Source organism: Malaclemys terrapin, chromosome 17, assembly GCF_027887155.1.
Source record: "Malaclemys terrapin pileata isolate rMalTer1 chromosome 17, rMalTer1.hap1, whole genome shotgun sequence".
In the NCBI taxonomy this organism is placed as follows: domain Eukaryota; kingdom Metazoa; phylum Chordata; order Testudines; family Emydidae; genus Malaclemys; species Malaclemys terrapin.
The window spans coordinates 3,592,970-3,614,292 of NC_071521.1; the positions used below are offsets into that span (position 1 = coordinate 3,592,970).

At 39.9% G+C, this 21,323-nt stretch overlaps 1 protein-coding gene across 8 annotated transcripts in view; it reads left to right on the forward strand.

Annotated features, from left to right (window-relative positions):
• The window catches only part of DENND1A (DENN domain containing 1A), a 355,075-nt gene that overhangs the window by 177,398 nt on the left and 156,354 nt on the right, over nucleotides 1-21,323 (forward strand). For 7 of the 8 annotated variants that reach the window (XM_054007237.1, XM_054007241.1, XM_054007239.1 and 4 more), the window contains exons 9-10: nucleotides 4,181-4,291; nucleotides 18,765-18,865. In XM_054007237.1, coding sequence (XP_053863212.1) covers nucleotides 4,181-4,291; nucleotides 18,765-18,865 — 212 coding nt within the window. The remainder of the gene's footprint in view (nucleotides 1-4,180; nucleotides 4,292-18,764; nucleotides 18,866-21,323) is intronic. The other variant, XM_054007244.1, reaches the window with a different exon arrangement.

A 21,323-nucleotide genomic window follows, 5' to 3' on the forward strand; every position in this document is an offset into this window, starting at 1 on the left:
CCTCTTAAAGAGCCCACTTCAAGAAAGCCTCAGTCTCCTCAAAGTAAGCCCACGTTGGAGACCTTGTGTCCCGCACTGGATACTGCTGAGGCTCCAGGCTCCGTTGGTATGAACCTTGTACCTGGGGCTCTGAGCTCATCTTAGATGAAAGGCATCAAATGCCTTAGTACCGAGACCCTGCTCCATACCACAGGAGGAGGGCACTATAGTGAAGGAGTCTCAGCACTCTACTTCTAAAGTACCTACAACTCCTTTGGTATCTTCCATATATAAGCTAGCCACTAACATGTTCTCGGAATGGGAGAGATGCCACGGTTCTCGTACCGTCTTTGTTCCTTCCAAGCCATCTTTGTTTGTTGGTACTGTATACTTCCGTCAGACAAGACCAGAGCAGTCTATGTCCTTGATACTGACTGTAGAACCTTGCCCTGTACCAGCTCAACCCCACACGGTGCCAAAGGAATTCAGATACTCCAGAGACTTCCTTTTTTCAGACGAGCCAGAGTCTCCCCTGCTAGTGGTTACTGTATGTCTGTCGGTACTGAAAGTGACATGGTCACCAAGACTGAACTATTTCCTGGAACTGTTCGGTTCTCCAGCACCCTCTGTGATGGGCAGAGCTCCTCCTTTAGACAAGGAGGAGTTCTCTTCCGACTCCCAAATATCAGTGCAGGATTCCCCTATTCACCATTCAAGGGACTTTCCTCCTGCCACTTTTGGTGAAAGAGGGGAGCCACTTCCGAGACGAACTTGTGCCCCTCTGCACTGGTTCAAGCAGCATTGGGTGGGATGCCTCCCATGCCTTATGGACTTCCTCAATGGCCCTGCTGGGATTCTTGAGCTGCATATAGACAGCAATTTTCACAAGCTCCTACTCTTTTTCATGTGGAGACCAAGAAGGAGATATTCTCCTCCCCTATTTATATGCCCTCCATTACGTGAGGTGTCGGAATCCTTTGAAGAGCAGGAGGCCAGAGCAGATAAGGAGGCTACTTCACAAACAAATATCTCCTCATCTTCTCTAGACGAGATGGTTATCTCCTCCACTTTCTCTGGCTGATGATTTCATACAATTCCAAGACATAATGAAACATATTGCAGTCTCTTTAGAGATCCCATTAGAGGTGGTCAGAGAGTCTCATCATAAGCTCCTGTATATTCTACAATGGACACCCTCTGCTCATGTTGCCTTGCCAATCAACATGGCTCTGTTGGACCCTCTAAGACCATCTGGCAGACCCTGGCAACAATACCACCAACTTGCAAACTTTCTGATAAAAAATATTATGTCCCAGCCAAGACCTCTGAATTTTTATTTTTCCAACCTTCTTATTCTCTAGTTGTGGAAGCAGTGAATGAATGGGGTGGACAGCACCGTGCTAAGTTACACCTTGTGAAAAGTTACACCTTATCAAAAACGTCTTGACATGACAGAACAGCATAGCCTGTATGTTCTACATCAATAGACCCACCAGGGTGCCCTTTATACTGAAGCAATAAAGCTATTGAACTGGTGTATAGCCAATCAGATCCTCACTTCAGTAGTTTACGTTCCAGGCTTACAAAACTCCAGTTAAGAATCTCAGCAGACACTTCTCCCTTGATTATGAAGGGGAGTTGGACTCTCTGACTCTCACTCACATTCTTCTGACTTGGGGATTTCCAGAAGTGGATCTCTTTGCCACCATTACCAGCAGGAAGTGCAAACAATTTTGCTCGCGAGAGGGTTTGGCCCTTACTCTCGGGGAGACTCTTTCCTGATTCCATAGACAAGGAACCTTCTCTACACATTTCCATCTCCTCTCCTAATATTGAAGGTGGCAAACAAGATCAAGCAGGACAAAGCCAAGAACATAGTAATAGTTCCAGTGTGGCCTTGACAGGCCTGGTATCCTTACCTGATTTACCTTGCCATTTGTCTGGGAATGAGTTTTCTGTCCAATCCCAGTCTTCTCTCTCAAGATGCAGAGTAACAGCTGTGTTAGTCTGTATCCGCAAAAAGAAGAACAGGAGTACTTGTGGCACCTTAGAGACTAACACATTTATTAGAGCATAAGCTTTCGTGGACTACAGCCCACTTCATTGACTCTATCTCCCCTTGTAAGTACTCTCACACTTCTTATCACACTGTCTGTACTCGGCTAGCTTGATTATCACTTCAAAAGTTTTTTTTTTTTTCTCTTAATTAATTGGCCTCTCAGAGTTGGTAAGACAACTCCCACCTGTTTATGCTCTCTGTATGTGTGTGTATATATATCTCCTCATTATATGTTCCATTCTATATGCATCCGAAGAAGTGGGCTGTAGTCCACGAAAGCTTATGCTCTAATAAATTTGTTAGTCTCTAAGGTGCCACAAGTACTCCTGTTCTTCTTCTCTCAAGATGCAGGTTGAACTGTCCATCCCATCCTGGGAATTGGGCTTGGTTACTCGATGGTTTTTGGGGATAGAGACTTCCTGTTCAGCAGGTGTTATTAAATAGTATGAAAGCATCTACACATAATTCTTACTTGCAGAAAAGAAAAAGGTTTCACCACTGGTGTGACCATCATCATCTTTCATCCATGCATTCTTCGCTCTCAATGATCCTTGACTATCTGCTAGCATCAAAAAAGTCAGGATTATGTAGAGTTCCATCAGGGTTCACGTAGTGGCTATAACTAGGCCTTACTATTACTAACTATAACTTACTTACTAACTATAACTACCAAATTCACGGCCATGAAAAATGTATCACAGACCGTGAACTCTGGTCTTTTGTGTGCTTTTACCCTATACTACACAAATTTCATGGGGGAGACCAGTGTTGCTCAAATTGGGGGTTCTGACCCAAAAGTGAGTTGCAGAGGGGTCACAAGGTTATTTTAGGATGCCGCCATTACTTCTGCGTTGCTTTCAGAGCTGGGTAGCCAGAGAGTGGCGGCTCCTGACCGAGGGTCCAGCTCTGAAGGCAGCAGTGCAGAAGTAAGGGTGGCAATACCATACCATGCCATCCTTCCTTCTGTGCTGCTGCTTGTGGCACCTCTGCCTTCAGAGCTGGGCTCCCGGCCAGCAGCCGTTGCTCTCTAGTTGTCCAGCTCTCAAGATAGTGCCACTGCCAGCAGCAGCACAGAAGGAAGGGTAGCAGTACCGCAACCCCCTCACCCACTCTACAATAACCTTGCGACACCCCCCCCCCCCAACTCCTTTTTGAGTCAGGACCCCTACAGTTACAATACTGTGAAATTTCAGATTTAAATAGCTCAAAGAGCTTCATTTATTGCACAAGGTGAATAACCTCTCCTTCTGCCATTCACTCTACATCCAGCAATAGACATTGCAGTGGAGGGGTAGTGGCCAAGGACCCTTGGCTCTGCCCTCCTTTTTTGTGTTTGTGTGAGAGGTGTATCTAATGTTTCACTCTGTATGTTACATTTTTAGTGAGCATGCAGAGGTTGGATAGGGTGCTTTTTTGTTGTAATATAAGCCAAAATAAATACATAGGCTGAGCACTAGACTGGAAATTGGGCATTTGAGTTCCAATTCTGTCTCTTAGATGGACATGCTCTGTGGTTTTGCAAAAGATGCTTCCCCTCTCCTTTGCTTCAGTTTCCCAATTTCTAGTAGAGGGATGCTTTCTGATTCCCCTTCCCAGGGTGATGGGAGTATTAACGTTCACAAAATACTACATACGTGCTGAATATTAGTTTAATCTTTTTTTATTGTATTTTAAATGCTTCTGGTGTAATTCCCCATTATCACGGTTGCTCTGGAGTGCCATTAGCAGATTTTTATCTGCTCAGCTAATTTCAGATAGCTGAATAAGGAATCTCCAGTAGCTGTAATTTGTGGCTACTGTCAGGTTTCAGGAATATATTTTGTGTGCATAAGAGAACCTATGTTCCTCACAAAAAATCTCCTCATTCAATATTTAAGTTGCAGGAGTTGAGAGTGAAATCACACTAAGCTGTGTAACTTTCTGAAATCTGAACATTTGGGAACGTTAATTAAAAAATAACAAAACTAAGCCCAGGCTGTAGCAGCAAAATCACCCCAGACTTGAGCTGACCTATTGCTTTCTTCCGCTAGGTCACTTTCTGGTGGTGGTTTGATTGAAAGATGAAGTTTAGGTTCTCTTCTGTCTTGAAGATATTTGTATTTGTAAAGTTTTTCTCAAAAACACTCTCATCTTTCTTCCTAGAGAAATCTGACAGAGTATTTTGTAGCCGTCGATGTCAACAACATGCTGCATCTCTACGCTAGTATGCTATATGAACGCCGCATCCTCATCTGCTGTAGTAAACTGAGCACTGTAAGTAAATTTCAGAATATTCTCTTGACAATTCATTTTAAAAAGTGCCAGTTATGCTGGAGATCATCTGGGATAACTAGAATTTGCGTAATCACTGATTTAAAACTGTAGGGTGGCAGGAATATTGTACTAAAGTTGGATTTATTGTATAAATGAATATGACAAAGGGCCAGTTTGCAGAGATGAGGCATGGTTGGCATACTGAGAAATAATCACAAATCACTGGAATCATTAATAGCCATACAATCATTATGTACATTGGCATAAGCAGACACAAGCAGGGAATTGCTGAACAGAGAAGTAAATGTATGCTGTCAGGATGTATTCTGGCTAATACCTGATTTCTGGCTAAAAAAATTCTGTGTGATTGTATGTATGTATATATACGGAATTTTTTAGCCAGAAATCAGGTGTGTATAAATAAAAAACAATACATTTATGACTGTGCTTGGGCTGTGGAAAATCCCCTGGCAAAGATGACTTTTCTGAGGTTCTCTGGCCTCTCAAGTGTTTGAATGAAAAAGTTTTTCTCTTGATACGGATGCTGTATAATAACATTTACACCATGTTAGTGAAGCCCTTTTTCATGCACTTATTTGAAAGAAAAATAGATAAATGATACTTTCAGACAGAACTTCTGGTGACCTTCTCTTGATGAATCCAGATGGTGGGCTCTAACACGTTAGAGAACCATATTTTTCGCAATTTTGTTTGATAAGATGTAGGCTTAATGCTACTTAGGTTCCATCAAGCATCTGAAAGATGAAAGCTGCTGAGCACTCCAAAGTGCTGTCTCTTCTAAAAATGGCTGCATATCAATACCAAAACACCCAGCCTGATTTAGTTCAAAGTTTAGCATTATGCATTTGAAGTTTTATCAGTCAATAAGATCGTGATTTTATGTATAAAAGAAAATGTTAAGTTTTCATTCTCTTTGCTCTGTAAATGGGTATTGATTGTTTCTGTTATGAATGGTAAACAGAGGATGGTTAACTAAATGTTGCCTTCTAATGCTGTAGCCTAAATACTTGAAAGGCTCTTTCTAAAGTGAGAGCACCTATTCCCATTTTGTATGGTATCTGGCCTCTTAAAGGTCTGATTTTGATTGTGTAAGATTATAACTGCATCGTAGACTGCCAGAAAATACTGCTGAAAGAATACATACCAATACCATAAAAAAAAACATGTACCTATTGGGGTGGGGGGGGGGAGAGAACAAACCCTGTTTGTATTCCATCTCCAGATAGAAATAATAATCTCTCTAGTTAAGAAAGGAATATGAGATCAGAAGATTCATTGTAATCTATGGGATATTCTAACAACTTCAGACTTTTGTGACCAAAACCCATAAAGAACCAATAGCACTTAAACACTACAATGATGGACTTTATAGAAAACTGTTAGATAGACAGACCTATGCAGTGCACTTTTATATACACCCAACATTATGGTTTTGCCGTAGGGTCAGAGTGAGCGAAGCTACAGACCCAGGACAAGGATGTATATCAGTTTGTGTGGGCATGGAGGAGGTGGGGTTGGTTCAGGGAAAAGTGATTTATAAACGTAGTATTATAAATTTGGAAGGGGGATGGGGCGGCATCAAGGTAAGGTGTAAGGGTCTCCCAACTATAGAGCCTGTGCGCTTCGTTGGCATGATCCACCCCTTGGTAAGGTAGGCTGGAAAGAAGCATTACTTACCTGTCACTTTGCTTTCCTTAATAAGCTCTTTCACAAGTAGGCTTGTGTTTTCCTTCCTTATCATCTTTCTCCTATTTCTCTTTCTTTGCCTCTGTCCAAGATAAAAGCATATCTGGCTCTTCGGGGGAGAGTTAGCCTTACTATACATTTGTATCTTACAACTATATATATACACTGCACTGAGATTGGAGTGACAGTTTAAGCCAGGTTTGAAGTCTTGGGTGAGAGCCAGTGATTCCTTGCCTGCACACTCGGCTCTGCATGATCCAGCAGTAGGAACAAGCTGCATTATTTTATTTCAAACTGTGCTCAGCAGAAGCCAAGACCTTGTAACTGGAAACTTACCAAACTCTGCGAATTCTCAAAGTACACTCAGGATCTTGTTTTTTAAAAAATGGAACTGTTTGCAATTAATTTGTTTAACACTTATGATTTCAATGTAATATCAAGTAAAGTAGAGAAGAATAAGCAGAAACCTTAAAAGTGGAATGAAATATCTTGTGCTCCAATGTCTTCTGAAATGATTGAAGAGCTCTTAATATTGGCAAGTTAAATAAGATTTGGGGTAATTAAGTGCTGAGATCTAACCTATTAATTATTACGTGTGGATTGTTTGTCATTGAACCCGTGGAAAGTTATTGCCATTTTGCATGGTTTTTTTTTTTTTTTTCAACTGGCAACATAATTCACTCCTCAAAACACTAAATGCTGAACTGTGAATTTTACTGAGTATTCACAAGCTGAATTTTAACTATTCATTTTGTGATCTAATTCCTCGTACAAAGACCAAATTAATCCAGAATGCATAAAACTGAGTGCATGCATATAGCAAAGGCCTCTTTGTGTTTGCATGTTGTAACTGAAAGAGAGAGGAGGTGCAGTACATCTTCTAGCCAGTATTCTAAGTTACACATAGCTGGCCCTTACAGCCCTGCCCTAATAAGTTGTTATAACTATTCACTGTAATACATGCAGTATAAATATAGAATATAGAAAAGATGGCCAAAGTAAGCAGCCTGGTGGTTCTTGGAGAAATTCACAAAGTGGGTCTAATTCCTAAAAGTACCCACACCTGGTTACTTTTTGTTGAGGTTAATTTATCCACAACCAGGATATTTCCAGCTTTAAGCAACTATTCACGCAGAGAAGAAACATCGTTCTGACATAAATAGCAAATTCTGTCCCTCTCTACGAGTTGAGAGCTTGTCAGCCAGTTCTGTCCATAACCATCTCATAAAGGTAAAATGCACTAAGATACATTCTCTAAGTTCCAACATTTTAAAAATAAGTGAACATGGCACTCGTGAAAATGGTAGTGTGTGCCTAATAGAACTGGCTCTGGACAGTCATGGTGCAATGAAGAGGTGTGCATGCTTCTCTCTCTCACCTGTTCAGCACCCCTTGAAATTAGATTGCCAGCACCTTAGTCTTGCCTTGCAAGACACCACCTCTTCCTTCCCATGAGCACTATCCCACTTTCTCTGACAACTTTGCCAAAGCACCTCAATCTTAACCTGCATCCACAACCTGCTATGGGAGTTCTACTCCATCACAGAGCCCTTAAATGCCTTTCAGTGTTATGCTGGTAACTTGAGTAAATTTAGAATGGTTGGACTTATAAATAGTCAAGGTGTTTTGATGTTTCCAGTATAAATTACATTTTTAAATCTCACATTGCAATCTTAATACAATAATAAGTGCACACAATGAGACATCTAGAGAAAGGCAACAAAACACATTTGGAAATTGCTCCATGTTGTGTCATCAGTCTTTAATTTTTCTGAATAAGAATCACAAAAACCCTTCTGTTGATTCATTTACACACACAACAACTTTTGAATTTTAAATGTGAAATTTTAAAAGTGAGTTATGCCAGTGATCAGTTTATATGTCTCAACTGGCTGTATTTTTGCATGATTCTCCTGCAGCTGCTGTAGGGAACTGAGGTAGTGGAAATTATCTCATTTTAACCTGCTGAAATCCTATAGCTTTGACAGTCTGTCATTTCTCAGGTTGTCTTATTATTAACAGCTTGTTTTCTGTATAACAGTCACTAATCAAATGAGTTCTGCATCAACTAAGCTATTTCTTTAGTAACCATTATCTTGGCAAAATTGAAGGGCACTCCTGGTGTCTACCCAGGGTGGTGCAATTTGGTTTCATGCCAGATAGAAGGTAGGATTACATCTCAGAAATAAATGACAGCTTACCCTCAGATGTCTTCAATATTGAGCATCATGTTTAGTTAATCTTTTTGTTGCTAAGTTTTAAAATCTTAAGTTATCATAATAGGAAATAATCAAATTGATGCTCCCTGAAGCTATTTTTAAATGAAAAAGACTTCTTAAACAGTTTTTTCCAGATGTCTCTTAATGCTTTGGAGAATACACATCAAAGTCATCGTATGCACAGAACTTTAGGAAATTACATAGAGGTTCTTGCTTGGGAACTTGCCAGTCTCATGGTGCAAGTCGGGAATTGTGTTGTGCATTTGCTTTACTACAGTAAAAAGCTTTTTTATCCAGCATGTTGGGGGAATGGGGGGTACTGGTAAGTGAAAAATTCCGGTTAACGAAGAGGGAGGGAGTTTGGGTGCAGGGGTACGGGAGGGGGTCCGGTGCGTGGGCTTTAGACGGGAGTTTGGGTGCAGGAGGAGGTTCGGGGCAAGGGGTTGGGGCAGAGGAAGAGTTTTGGGGTGTTGGAGCCGGGGGTTGCTCACCCCAGGCGGCTCCCCGGAAGCAGCGACCTGTCCCTGCTTTGCCTAGGCAGTGCACAACTAGGCAGTTCTGCGCACTTGCCCCGCCCTGAGCACTAGCTCCGCAGCTCCCATTGGCCAGGAACCAATTGAGACGTCTACATGGAATAATTTGATATTTCCAGCCTGTCTCCTTGCAGATGCTTCTGACAGAACCAACCCCAATGTGTTGATGTGAAGTTTTGATGGTTCATTGATACACCTACCTTATACAAAACTCTTAGCGGAAACAACCAGCTACCATGTTCCTGTGTGGCACTTCATAACAAGAAATACAATTCTCTTCAGTCCTCATGCCATGGATGAGTCATCACTTTCTTATTAAAAACAGTAGAGTCGCTGGTGTTGCTGAAAATTGGTCATTGTTATCTTCCAAATATTTATTACATCAGCAATATATTTAATTTTTCCTGCCCTCTATTTTCAAAGTATTTATCAATAGACAAACTTTCTCTGTTAGTTAAAAACCAAACACTCTAGTTAATGCCTCATTTAGACACCTTTGTTAAAACAGCTCACCGAGTAAAGATGCAGAACGTGATCAGTGTTCTGTGCAGTTTTTTTATCCCTTCCTCTCTTACGCTGTTGTTGTGGAATGATCATATCTGTGTCTGCTGGAAAGCAGAGCTATCGGGTTTTTCCTCTTGTTGCATAGCTGTTGGGCTTTTCCAGCTTCACTGAATGGTGGCTACTAAGAGCTTTGTTCCTCTTTATTGTGGGACTTTTGATATACCTTTAAATTCATGTAATAGTGCCTAAGAAAAGAGCTCTTAGTGATTGTAATAACTGGCGTGGTATCACACTTTTATCTGTGCCAAGCCGGGTATTGTATAAGATCACAGTCCAGCGTATATCAGAGGCAGTTGATAATGTTCTCAGAAAAGAGCAAGCCGGTTTTTGGTAAGGGCATGGATGCACAGACCAGATCTTCACTTTATGAAACATAATAGCACGATGCTTAGAATGGCAACGACAACTCTACATAAACTTAATTGACTTTGAGAAGGCTTTTGATAGCATTCACAGGACCAGCCTATGACGCATTCTGTGGGCATATGGAATTCCTTTCCGTATAATGAACATCATCAAAAACTTCTATTCCAACTTTACATGCAGTGTTGATCACAGTAAGTTCAGTTTTGAAGTCAAAACAGGAGTACATCAGGGGTATGTCATGTCTGCAATCCTCTTCAACATTGCCATCGACCGGGTAATGCGGTGTACACAGAAGACATGCCAAGAGGCATTATCATAACATTTTAATAGTGCCTCACCATCACCAGTACGGCTAGAGGATCATATTCTCACCAGTGTAGAAAGATTCACATACTTGGGCAGCACCATCAGCCAGGATGGTGGAACATTCCAGTACATCCAGAACAGAATCAGTAAAGCCAGGAACACATTCAGGAACTTAATACAGTCTGGAAATCATCAAAATACAGCACCAAAACCAAACTCAAGATTTATCAGTACTTTCAACACTACTTTATAGTGCAGAATGCTGGGGAATAAGAAAGTATGACATGTCCAAACTGTCTTCATTTCATACAACCTGCCTCAGAAAAATCCTCTGTATCTTTTGGCCCAGAACAATCTCAAACCAAGACCTGTTCACACAGTGCAGCCAAGAAGATACGAGGCGTTGGAGATGGATTGGCCATGTACTTTGGATGAAAACTGATTCCATCACCAAAATAGCAATAAGATGGACACCCGAAGGCAAGTGAAAATGAGGCTGCCCGAAAACAACATGGCGAAGAGCAGTGGAAGCCGAGCTGAAAAGCCCGAGGCACAGCTGGGGAACCATTGAAAGACTTGCCAGAAACAGACAGGGGTGGAGGAGCTTCGTCACTGCCCTAAATGCCAGAGGCGTAATAGGAACATGATGATAATGAATGGTGCCTAAATGTTAGAGTATATAAATTGTGTAAAATTAACATAGTGGCATAAGCTCTGCATGGTGACATAATCTCTCTCCTGAATATTTCCATATTCTCTTGTACAGGTGTTAATATATTACTAGAAGTCAATTGGTGACATAGGTTAGTCAGTTTTGTCCTGGTGACAATGCTTCCTCAGTATGTTTCACTCAATTGATGTCAGTGGCTATGATGTTTTAAATTAACACTATCTACCAGGAGATGTGATGCAGCATTCTCTCCCCATATCATTTAGGCTTTTACAATTAACACCACACTAGGGCAGTATCATTTGAATTGTGTCTGGCTTTTTTTTTTAACCTGAATCAAAGAGGAAATTTAATGAAATTATGTGGTGGGGCTTTAACGCCTGGCATGAAGTTATAGTACATTACACATTTTTCAAGGTAGCTTCTCCATATTCCTGTTTGTAGGGTGCTTGCATACTCACGGCCATGGAATGGTGCTCTTCAGCTTTGGGAACCTTCTATGATAACAGATCCCATTGGGACCGCACAAATACCCCATTGTGGTACTGAGAGGTCAGAGCCGATGTAAGGATAAGCTGTGCAGCCCCCAAATGCCTCCATTCCTTCCTTTCCCTGGCTAGCTGCTTACATAGGGATGTTTCCTCCATGCTCGGAATCTTGATTGGCTTTTTTTTTTTTTTTAGTTTCTCCTGTTTTCTAGTAATTGTTTTTAGCTGTTAGTTAGTTATACTAATATTTAGATCATTTAAAGTAGTTCTTACAAAGTTTTTACTTGGTTTATGTGTCACTGCACGGTTAGTGTCTTGTTTTACAACATGTAGAATAAGGTGCTGATTTGTGTGGTGCTGTAATTTAACTAGCTGATGTAGTTTTGTTTACTATCCTAGGATATTCAAAAGCTTGAGGGCACAATCTCATTACATAGGATTGATAATTGCTTTCTGATGAATATTCATCATGTCTAATTACTTTAGGCAAATTTTACACATACTGGCTTCTTTATTTTCCCACTAAGTCTATGTCTGCACTATACGACACCACTGGCAGTGGCATGTGGTGTAAGCGTAGCTACATGTTGCAATGAAAAGCACACCATGTCCGCACTGTGGTGTGTAGCTACACATTAGTGAAAGGCTCCGGCAGAAGGGAGGCCGCTGGGAAAGCTCCCTGCTGCTGGAGCCCTTCACTGCAGGAGGGGAAGATTCTTGCGGGAGGAAGCGGTGGGGAAAGGCCAAGCCTTTCCCTACTGCCTCCCCGCAATAGATCCTTTCCCCACTGCCTCTGGCCTGCCGTAGCCTTTCCTCATTGCTGGAGTCTTTTCCTGTAGCAGGGAAAGGCTCCAGCAGGTGAGAAGCAGCAGGATACTACATTGCTAAAAATAGCCATGTGGAGAGGGAGACATGTCTTGGGCAAAGAGAGAACCATGTAGGGTACTTGAGATCAGACCTCACCCTTTAAGTGTCTTTACTTGCCTACGCCATGCCTCAGCAATTACACGGCTACTTATATCTATGCTTGCTGGGCTATTCAGGTATGTACACTGCACGTTGCCGAAAGAAGCATGCAGTGTACACATACCCTGAGTATGATTTTTGATGGGATCATTTTCTTGCACTGAAATTTAAGATTTAAGATGCAAATTCAAACGTGCACATCTTTCATTACTAGCTTTTGAAACAATATTAAACAAATTATGTATACTTTGTGTACATGAAGTATCTAACAGAAGTAAAGTCTCTCTAGCATGCACTTCAGTAATAGTTTGTGAAAATGTTTCTAGAATAGCTTTGGAATCCATACAAAAATAAATGATAGAATATAAAACATTTACCTAAAAGAATGGAGAAAAATTACTCTTAAAGATTACTTTTCCCCAAAACTTTTCTTTACATTTTATGCTTTGTACTCCGATAACTAAAATATCCTTTCTAAACCAATTCAACAATTTTTAATGTTGTTTGCCGATACAATGTTGCCTTCAGTCTAAATTGTGTATTTTTTCAGTCAAAAGTATAAATGTAAGTGGATTCTTCCAGGCTATGCAGAAATGTGACTATGTAACTCATGGATCAGTAGCTAATGATATGATGTGACATTTCAAAAGCTCAATTTTATAAGTGACAAGTGACTTCACTGTCCTCACATTCCACTTCGTAATGCATTAAAGGTTACAGCGAAGTATTAATATTATATATTAGTCTGAAGAGAAGATCTGTGTCATTTTTGTTACTTGAAACAGGGTTTTGACACCACCCAATTTAAGCTAAATGCTGATGATAACAGTTCTGCTTTTACAAACCCAACCTCACATGTCCCTACAAGTGATTCAAAGAGAATTAAAAATAAATCAACAATGAGCTTTTGCTTTTCAAATTGATTAATGTTCCTCTACCAGGAAAATTATAGATACTTAGAAATACAGGCAAAGTGTTAGTTTAACAAACATATTCTCAGCTCATTGCATGATGCAGTAGCTGCTTGATCTCCATTAGTGTTGGTGGGACTACTAAGAATATGCCCCTAAATGCGAATTTTTTAACAGATTTATCTCAGCGTTCAGGGACATAAAATAAACTTCGATAGAGTCATTGGTAAACCACTGTTAGTTTGCAACCTGTAAGTGGGGATGGGTGAATGGGTCCAGAAAAAGTAACCCAACCCTTTGGTCAAAACTTGAATCAAACCTAAATATTTAACTGCTCCTGATTTTTTTCAAGGAAGTGTGATATGAGGGGTGAAGGGATAATTGCACTTCCTGATTTGGGTCCAGAAGTGAAAATAGACTGGGAAATGCTATTCTTGCTGCATTATCTAAAATAGTCCAGGAAGTACTAAAAATCTACAAACTAGCTGCATCTGTATTTATAGTATCTGGACATCAGTCTTGCTTAAAAGCCTGTTTTCTATTCTATTCCAGTTTCCATATCCAAGAGCTTTGGTCAAGCATATGGACCAAACTTCCAAATCTGTAGTTTCCTCCATTTACTAATTTAAAAAAATGTCCTTCTGTTTCCAAAGGAGAACTGTGTTTTATCATAATTGTGAATCTACCAATCTGTGCACAGCAGCACAAGAAATATGAATACAGATGCGTATACTTGAAGATCTGGTCAACATGCAAGGGCAGTGATATAGATCACAGTCTAATAATAATTTTAAAACCCCTTTTGGCTGTGAAATGCTATGTTAGATTGTGAGCTCTCGAGAGCAGAGAGTGTCTTATTGTATGTTTTTACAAGTGCACTGTACATTTCAGCACTATATAAAGTTCTTAGTATTAGAATAGTGCTTTCCCCTAAATGTCTTGTTTTGAGTGGTGCGTAAGGAATAGAACAGGTAAACTGATAAAACATGGTCAAGATGGGAAACAGGCATACGGAGACTAGCACAAGGACAGACAAACCCACGTTACTGAAGAACGTTTTTAAGAATTAGAAATGAACCAATACAGTGAGTGTTTACTGGGGATTCTTTCTTAATAACACTGTGCACCATCCACAAAAAGCATGGTATCTATTTAAGTAAGTTAACAGGAAAGAAAGGTTTTGAGATTCCAACAAACTGGTTACACTTGGAAAATCACCAAACGAGCTCTCACGGCACAGTATCATAAAGAATTCTTGCAGCCAGCTAGGGCTTTGACTCCTCGCTTTTCCTGTATACACATGTTCCTCTGTTAATAAAGGCAAGTTACTGACATTCGAAGACTCACAGATACCACATAACGGGTGACCTTATACAAACCTACATAGAAAAGCAAAAGTAGCAGTCTTCATGGGGTGCAGCCTGGGTAAAAATATAGAGAGAGGCCTAAACATAGAAGCAGAGGTCAGACACCGCTAAGTGATACCCTCGTAAACATTGCTAAAACTGCTACGTTATTACTCTTGTGTGATACACTGAATACTTTTGGACCCTTGGATTTTTGTGCTGATTACATCCCAAAGAATCAATTGGTTTTTTGTATGGTTCAGTCCTATTTTAAGGTTAACCCTCTCCCATTGCCTCATTTATAGGTGACAAGAAAATCCTCCCATCCCCTTTCTCAGGGTTTTGCATACTATTAGATACTATTGCATACTATTTGCTTCTTAGATATTTTCTTGTCTTAGTTATCAGAAATATTATAGAAAATGGTGTGTTTCCCTCCTTCACCTAATTGCTGTAACCCTTAAGAACATAAAAATGACCATACTGTGTCAGACCAATGGTCCATCTAGCCCCGTATCCTATCTTCTGACAGTTGCCGGTGCCAGATGCTTCAGAGGGAATGAACTGAACAGAGCAAATTATCGCGTGATCCATCCTCTGTCGTCCAGTCCCAGCTTCTAGCAGTCAGAGGTTTAGGGAAACTCTTCTTGATGTTGTGATCAGCAATAAGTCTCTGAATCCCAGTGTAAATTTATTAGGAAATGGAGAGCCTGAGGCCCTAATAATCAAGACAGATGGATCTCTAATGGCACAAAACAGGCAGGGATTCATATTCCATGAGATCGGCAAATACTTTTCACAGGGTTGCACTACAGTACTGGGTTCTGTAACTATGGTAGATTATTTATTTATTTTAAATATAATAATGTTAAATATTCTAACATCTCTCCTCTAGCTATAGTGTATATCGTAAGGCTTTGGCTTTCTAACATAGTGGTATATAGCTCAGTCATAAAAGTCAACTGTGGGCTTATACGTGGCATTCAGGGTCTCAGCCTGGGAGTGATTTTCAAAAAATTGAAGAAGAAAAAACCAAAAACCACATCTGTTTTTTGAGTTGTAAATTGTAAAATCTATTTTTATTCACCTTTATGGTTACATTTTTGCCATTAAAAAAACACTACTGGTTTTGTGTGGCTGTATCCTGGTGCACAGAGCCTTGGCTCCCTTCCAGAGAGTCTCAGTATTTCCTCGTGTATCCTCGCAGCTTATCCAAATCTGTTTCATCCCTAGACTTCAGTAGGTTTTAGTCCATGGGCTAAAAATGAGACGTGTTTAAAATATAGTCCCTGTCTTCATTCTTGATGCCCAATCAGCCACACGTTAACTCCAAAAACAGGTTTTGTTGTTCACATACTAACAGTTATCCATGTGTTAAAACAAGCCAACAAAAACTGCATTGAAAATACATTAAAGGCTCTGGCACGAACCACAGAATCTAGATTCACAATTGAGACTTATTTCCCCAACATGGAATTCTGATGGGGCAGCCTGTTGTGCCTTGTTGTGTTGCAAGGTAAGTCTTAGTTTAAGAATTGAAATTAGAGACAATGATCTGTTAGCTCTCCTAGACCATTTCCTCTGCCAATCACTTGTTCCCTGTAGTACAATATATAACTCAGTGGCTTGTCCAGTTGCAGATAACTCCACTGCCTTCTAGAGACTACTCTGCAACCTAATAAGTCCTACAGTTAAGACAAGCTTCCTAATGTTCATTCTGACTTTCCCTTTGTTTTATTTCATTCCATTATGTCTGTAGGTCACCCTAAACTCCTGCATGTCCTTGGAGTGTACACCTTTTAGATACACATAGAGAGTGTGTCAGAGTGATAGTTGTGTTAGTCTGTATCAGCAAAAAGAATGAGGAGTACTTGTGGCACGTTAGAGACTAACAAATTTATTTGGGCATAAGCTTTTGTAGGCGAAAACCCACTTTATCAGATGCATGGAGTGGAAAATACAGAAGGAAGATATATACACACACACACACAGAGAGAACATGAAAAGATGCGCGTTGCCATACCAACTCTATCGAGACAAATCAACTAAGGTGGGCTATTATCAGCAGGAGAAAAAAAACTTTTGTAGTGATAATCAGGATGGCCCATTTCAACAAAGCCCATTGCCAACTCTGTCCACATATCTATTCAAGGGACACCATCATAGGACCTAATCACATCAGTCACACTATCAGGTGCTCGTTCACCTGCACATCTACCAATGTGATATATGCCATCATGTGCCAGTAATGCCCCTCTACCATGTACATTGGCCAAACCGGACAGTCTCTACGCAAAAAAATAAATGGACACAAATCAGACGTCAAGAATTATAACATTCAAAAACCAGTCGGAGAACACTTCAACCTCCCTGGACACTCAAGTACAGACCTAAAAGTCACAATTCTTCAACAAAAAACCTTCAAAAACAGACTCCAATGAGAAACTGCAGAACTGGAATTAATTTGCAAACTGGACACCATTAAATTAGGTTTGAATAAAGACTGGGAGTGGATGGGTCATTACACAAACTAAAAACTATTTCCCCTTGCTAATTTCCCCCCCTACTGTTACTCACACCTTCTTGTCAACTGTTTGAAATGGGCCATCCTGATTATCACTACAAATGTTTTTTCTCCTGCTGATAATAGCCCACTTTAATTGATTTGTCTCATTAGAGTTGGTATGGTAACCCCCATCTTTTCATGGTGTGTGTGTGTGTGTCTTCCTACTATATTTTCCACTCCATGCATCTGATGAAGTGGGTTTTATTCCCAAATAAATTTGTTAGTCCATAAGGTGCCACAAGTACTCCTCGTTCTTTTTATAGAGAGTGTTGTCTTTACTTTGTCGTCATTTAGTCAAACTGTATGTATTTGACTCTGTCTTTCCTCAGAAGTCTGTTCCTCCCGTCCTTTAAACATTTTGCTGCATTTCTTTTAATTTCATTTAAATTATTTCTTGTACTATCAGCTGAGTGTTATTCTAGGTATGTGCTCACAAGGGACATGACGTCATCCTGGGCCATGATACCTCTTTGTGTGCAGCTCCCAAATGAGAAGATAGCTCTTATCTAGGTTGTTTGGTGTCCACAATCATCCCTTGCTCTCTTTCAGTATAACTTTTTTTCAAAGTATCTGTCTCCATTTGCATTGATTTATCTGAATTTTGAATTGTTTCCCCAAAACAAGTTTGTATTAGCTTTATTTTCCAGGATAAATCCCTTCATTCACTTCCTGCTATGCTGACCAATACTGTCTAATTGTTTCCTTGTATTCCACTATCTGTCTGTATGCCTCTGTGGTCTCTTCTCTTATTCTTCGATTGTAAGCTCTTTGGAGCCAGGGACTTTTTGTTTTGTGTGTGTACTGTGTCTAACACACAGTGGGATGATTGTCCATGACTAGGGTTCCTAAGTGCTATAGTAATACAAATGCTAATAATTATTAATATTAATATTACTTCCTGCTCATGCAGGGTTTTGACCTTTTCTGCTTTCTTGTGTTTTAAGTATGTGTCCATTTAGGGGTTCACAACAGCTCCCATTTTAATTCCTTCAGTAAATTTCACATTCTCTTCCTGATTATTAATTAATTAAGATTTTAAATAAGGTTGGGACCCAAATCAACTCCTCCAGCACCCTAGTAGGCACCTTCCCACAGCTTGATTGCCATTTATCTTTAGTTCTCAGTTTCTGTCAATGTCCAAGCCAATTTGAATTAACTTTTAATGAAAAATTGTGATAGTGAGTAGATCAAATGCTGAAGTCCAGGAACACACTCTGTCTTTTACCCGCTTATTCAGTAATTGTAGCCAAAATGATCAATTTGCTTGGCGTGAATTGTTTTAGAGAAACGCATGCTGTTTACGATTCATTAGTCCAAGTTCCTACTGTACTATTGAGGTAACAGCTTTTTTTTCCCCCTTCCTTAATATTTATGCTGTTGTTTCATTACATCTCTAAGCTACTCACTAGGTGGAAATTGCCAGGATCAGGCTTTTTCTCACTAGGTGGAAATTGCCAGGATCAGGCTTTTTCTGCCATTTTTTATTTCCTCTCTCTTCCCTTCTGCCCTGATTTTGTTTCTCTGCTTCTGTTGCTTTGAGGAAGATGTGAAATGCTGTCTTCAGGTTGTGTGTGTTGGGCAAAATATACTCTGATATTAACAAAATTAAGTCAAACAACAATCATCATGAACCAGTATTACTCCACCCATCACTAGCATTTGTTACCAGTGCAATGTATGTTCTGTAGTCAAATCTTCAGAGAAAAAAACAATTGCTACTTCTAACCGATTATTTTATTTTACTTTGATTTATTTGGTTTTTTGGCCAGCCATTTCTTTTAAGCTTAACTTTTATCTTATTTATGATCTTGTTTTGATTTATATCTTTCAGTTAACTGCCTGCATTCATGGGTCTGCAGCTATGCTCTACCCAATGTTCTGGCAACATGTTTACATTCCTGTTCTGCCCCCGCATCTATTGGACTACTGCTGGTAAGACTGTAGATCACTTAGATACACAACAGTTTTATGAATCTCTGCATTTTAAGGCTTAAGTGTTTTTATGGTGTAACTGTTAATCTAAAAATTTATATGTGTATGTTAAATAAGTAGTTGATTCAGTAAGTCAAATACATTGTTTTCATAGCATAATGTAATAGCACCAGTCTTATGAGTTACTGTAACATGATCTATTACTATAGAATGTTACTATATACTAATTTTAGATCTTCAAGATTCACTATTACAGCATAGATTTTGTTTAACTGTTAAATTTTAAATCAAGAAGAATCCAAAAATAAATGATACAGGCAGAAACAGATAACTCCTATTTTCCCATTGCTTTCCTGATTTGTCAGTTTATTTTTTCTTTGGTACTTTCCTGTTACAACCTTCTATTTTGCGGTGTGAGTTTAGAAATTGATACGTTATTTGGGAGAGGATGTAAACCTTTTCTGTCTCTCCTGCTCTTTTAGCATAGAGTTATAGCTTCCTATGGAAGGGAAAGAGAGCAGGAATTCTTTGACACTGGATGCTCCCACATGTGAACTCCGTAAGCTTTCCTGTAACTCCCAAGATGCTCTTTGCTACTCACACCAATTTCCCATCAAGCTAGAAAGTTTCAGCCTGGAATCATTTGCATTTTTCTTCATTATTCAATCTGTCAACCTAAGCCTTTGCTTGGGTCAAATTAATAATAAATACATCTACAGTGACAACGTACAAAGGATGCCTGACAAGCAGCTGCCTGTTATATATCCATACAAAGAAACATTTCAAGCACTTTTCTAGATTTTTAGAAGGGCCCTTAGTACATTCTTGTAGGAAAGACTCCATTAAATCTTCAATCCAGGCACTTTTCTTATCATTTGACAAAACATATGCAGGTTTCTACACAAACGATCATTGCCTTCCGTGAAGATGATGTGGCAGCAAAGAATGTTTTTAAGATGGTCCAGCATGTGCATGTGGGAGGTGTAGCATAACTATCAAATCTGTTCTTCATTGGAAAGTCATTTTATATGCCAGTTGACCTTAGTGTACACCAACATGGCCACCTTCCTTCCCCCACCCCCCACCCCCCCAATTCGCAGCAGCGAGTATCCTAGTCTGGGACTATAAACTTGGGCTCATACTGTGACACTAAAAATAGCCGTGTAGACAATCCGGCTTGGGCTCTGAAACCTGGGGAAGAGATTAGGTTTCAGAGTCCAAGCTCCAGGCAGAGCTGGGGCATCTACATGGTTGTTTTTTAGGACCATAGCATGAGCCCCAGTCTGTAGACCTGGGCTCTGTGATTTGCTGTTGCAGGGTTATTTTTGCCATGTAGACAGACCCTTAGTGGCAGCTTCAGGATTTGTGAAGGAAGCTATTTATTTTCCTATTGCAAACAGCATGCCACAGCAATGGTTTTGAAAATGTGCTGAACATAATTTGGTCCTGTCAGCCGTCATAGTTGAATGTATGTTGTTTTTTAAAGTGCTGGTTCAACTACCCCTGTTGCAGACATCCTCTATTGTCAGGAACAGATACAATTCCTAGTGCAGACAAGGTTTACAAGAACATTTGCAACAGCCAAGTCCCCACAAAAAGACCTGTATAATATGTAAGGGTTTAACTAATGCCGGTCAAAAAGCGCAGAGCCCAGATAGCTATACTTCTCATGGAAATTGGTCTCACAGTATTTATTGTCTATTTATGACCTCTTATTTTGTTTGCAATTCCCTTTTATTTTGTATCTCACAACAATAAACTATGTTTTAACTTGAAAAGTGAGATGGGCTATGGCGACTATTGTGTTGGGGTTACCTGGTCTTGGATGACTTGGTGGGAATCTGAACCTGAGCTCGAAGAATGTGAGGGAGGAGTACTGTTAACAGCCTGTCAGCAAGTGCAAAGAGACAGTGATACCCTTCCCAAAAACAGGCAGAAGGATGGCTGAAGTAATCGAGGGCACAGCCCAAGCTGAATAGCATAAGGAGTTCCAGGCTTGTGAACAAGTCAAGCTCGTTAGGGCAGGGACTGTCTTCCTTTATGTCAGTACAGTATCTAGCACATTGTGAGCACCGTATAAATAATTACAAAAGCTATGTTAAAAGAACATTGTTAAGGTTGCAAAATCAACTCTCAAAAATTAGGAAATGCAAGATTTGTGCAATTTTAATTTGGCCTCCTTGTGTGCATGCATTATGATATAATCTTTGACTCCATGATCACATACTATGCCACATTTTAAGAAAAGCTTCTGCAATTTGGCTTTTTTTAAACTGGCAACACACCTAAAACTTGCCTATTAAGTTCACGCTGCTCCTAATCACTTCCCTTTTCCATTCCTACTTAGCTTTGCACTGCTCCATGTTAATTTTACACCAGGGAGTGAAGTGAAACTGACAAGAGGGGGCAAAGGAACTGGGGATGTTGTGAATAAAAATGTATATGCTGAAAAGTGCCT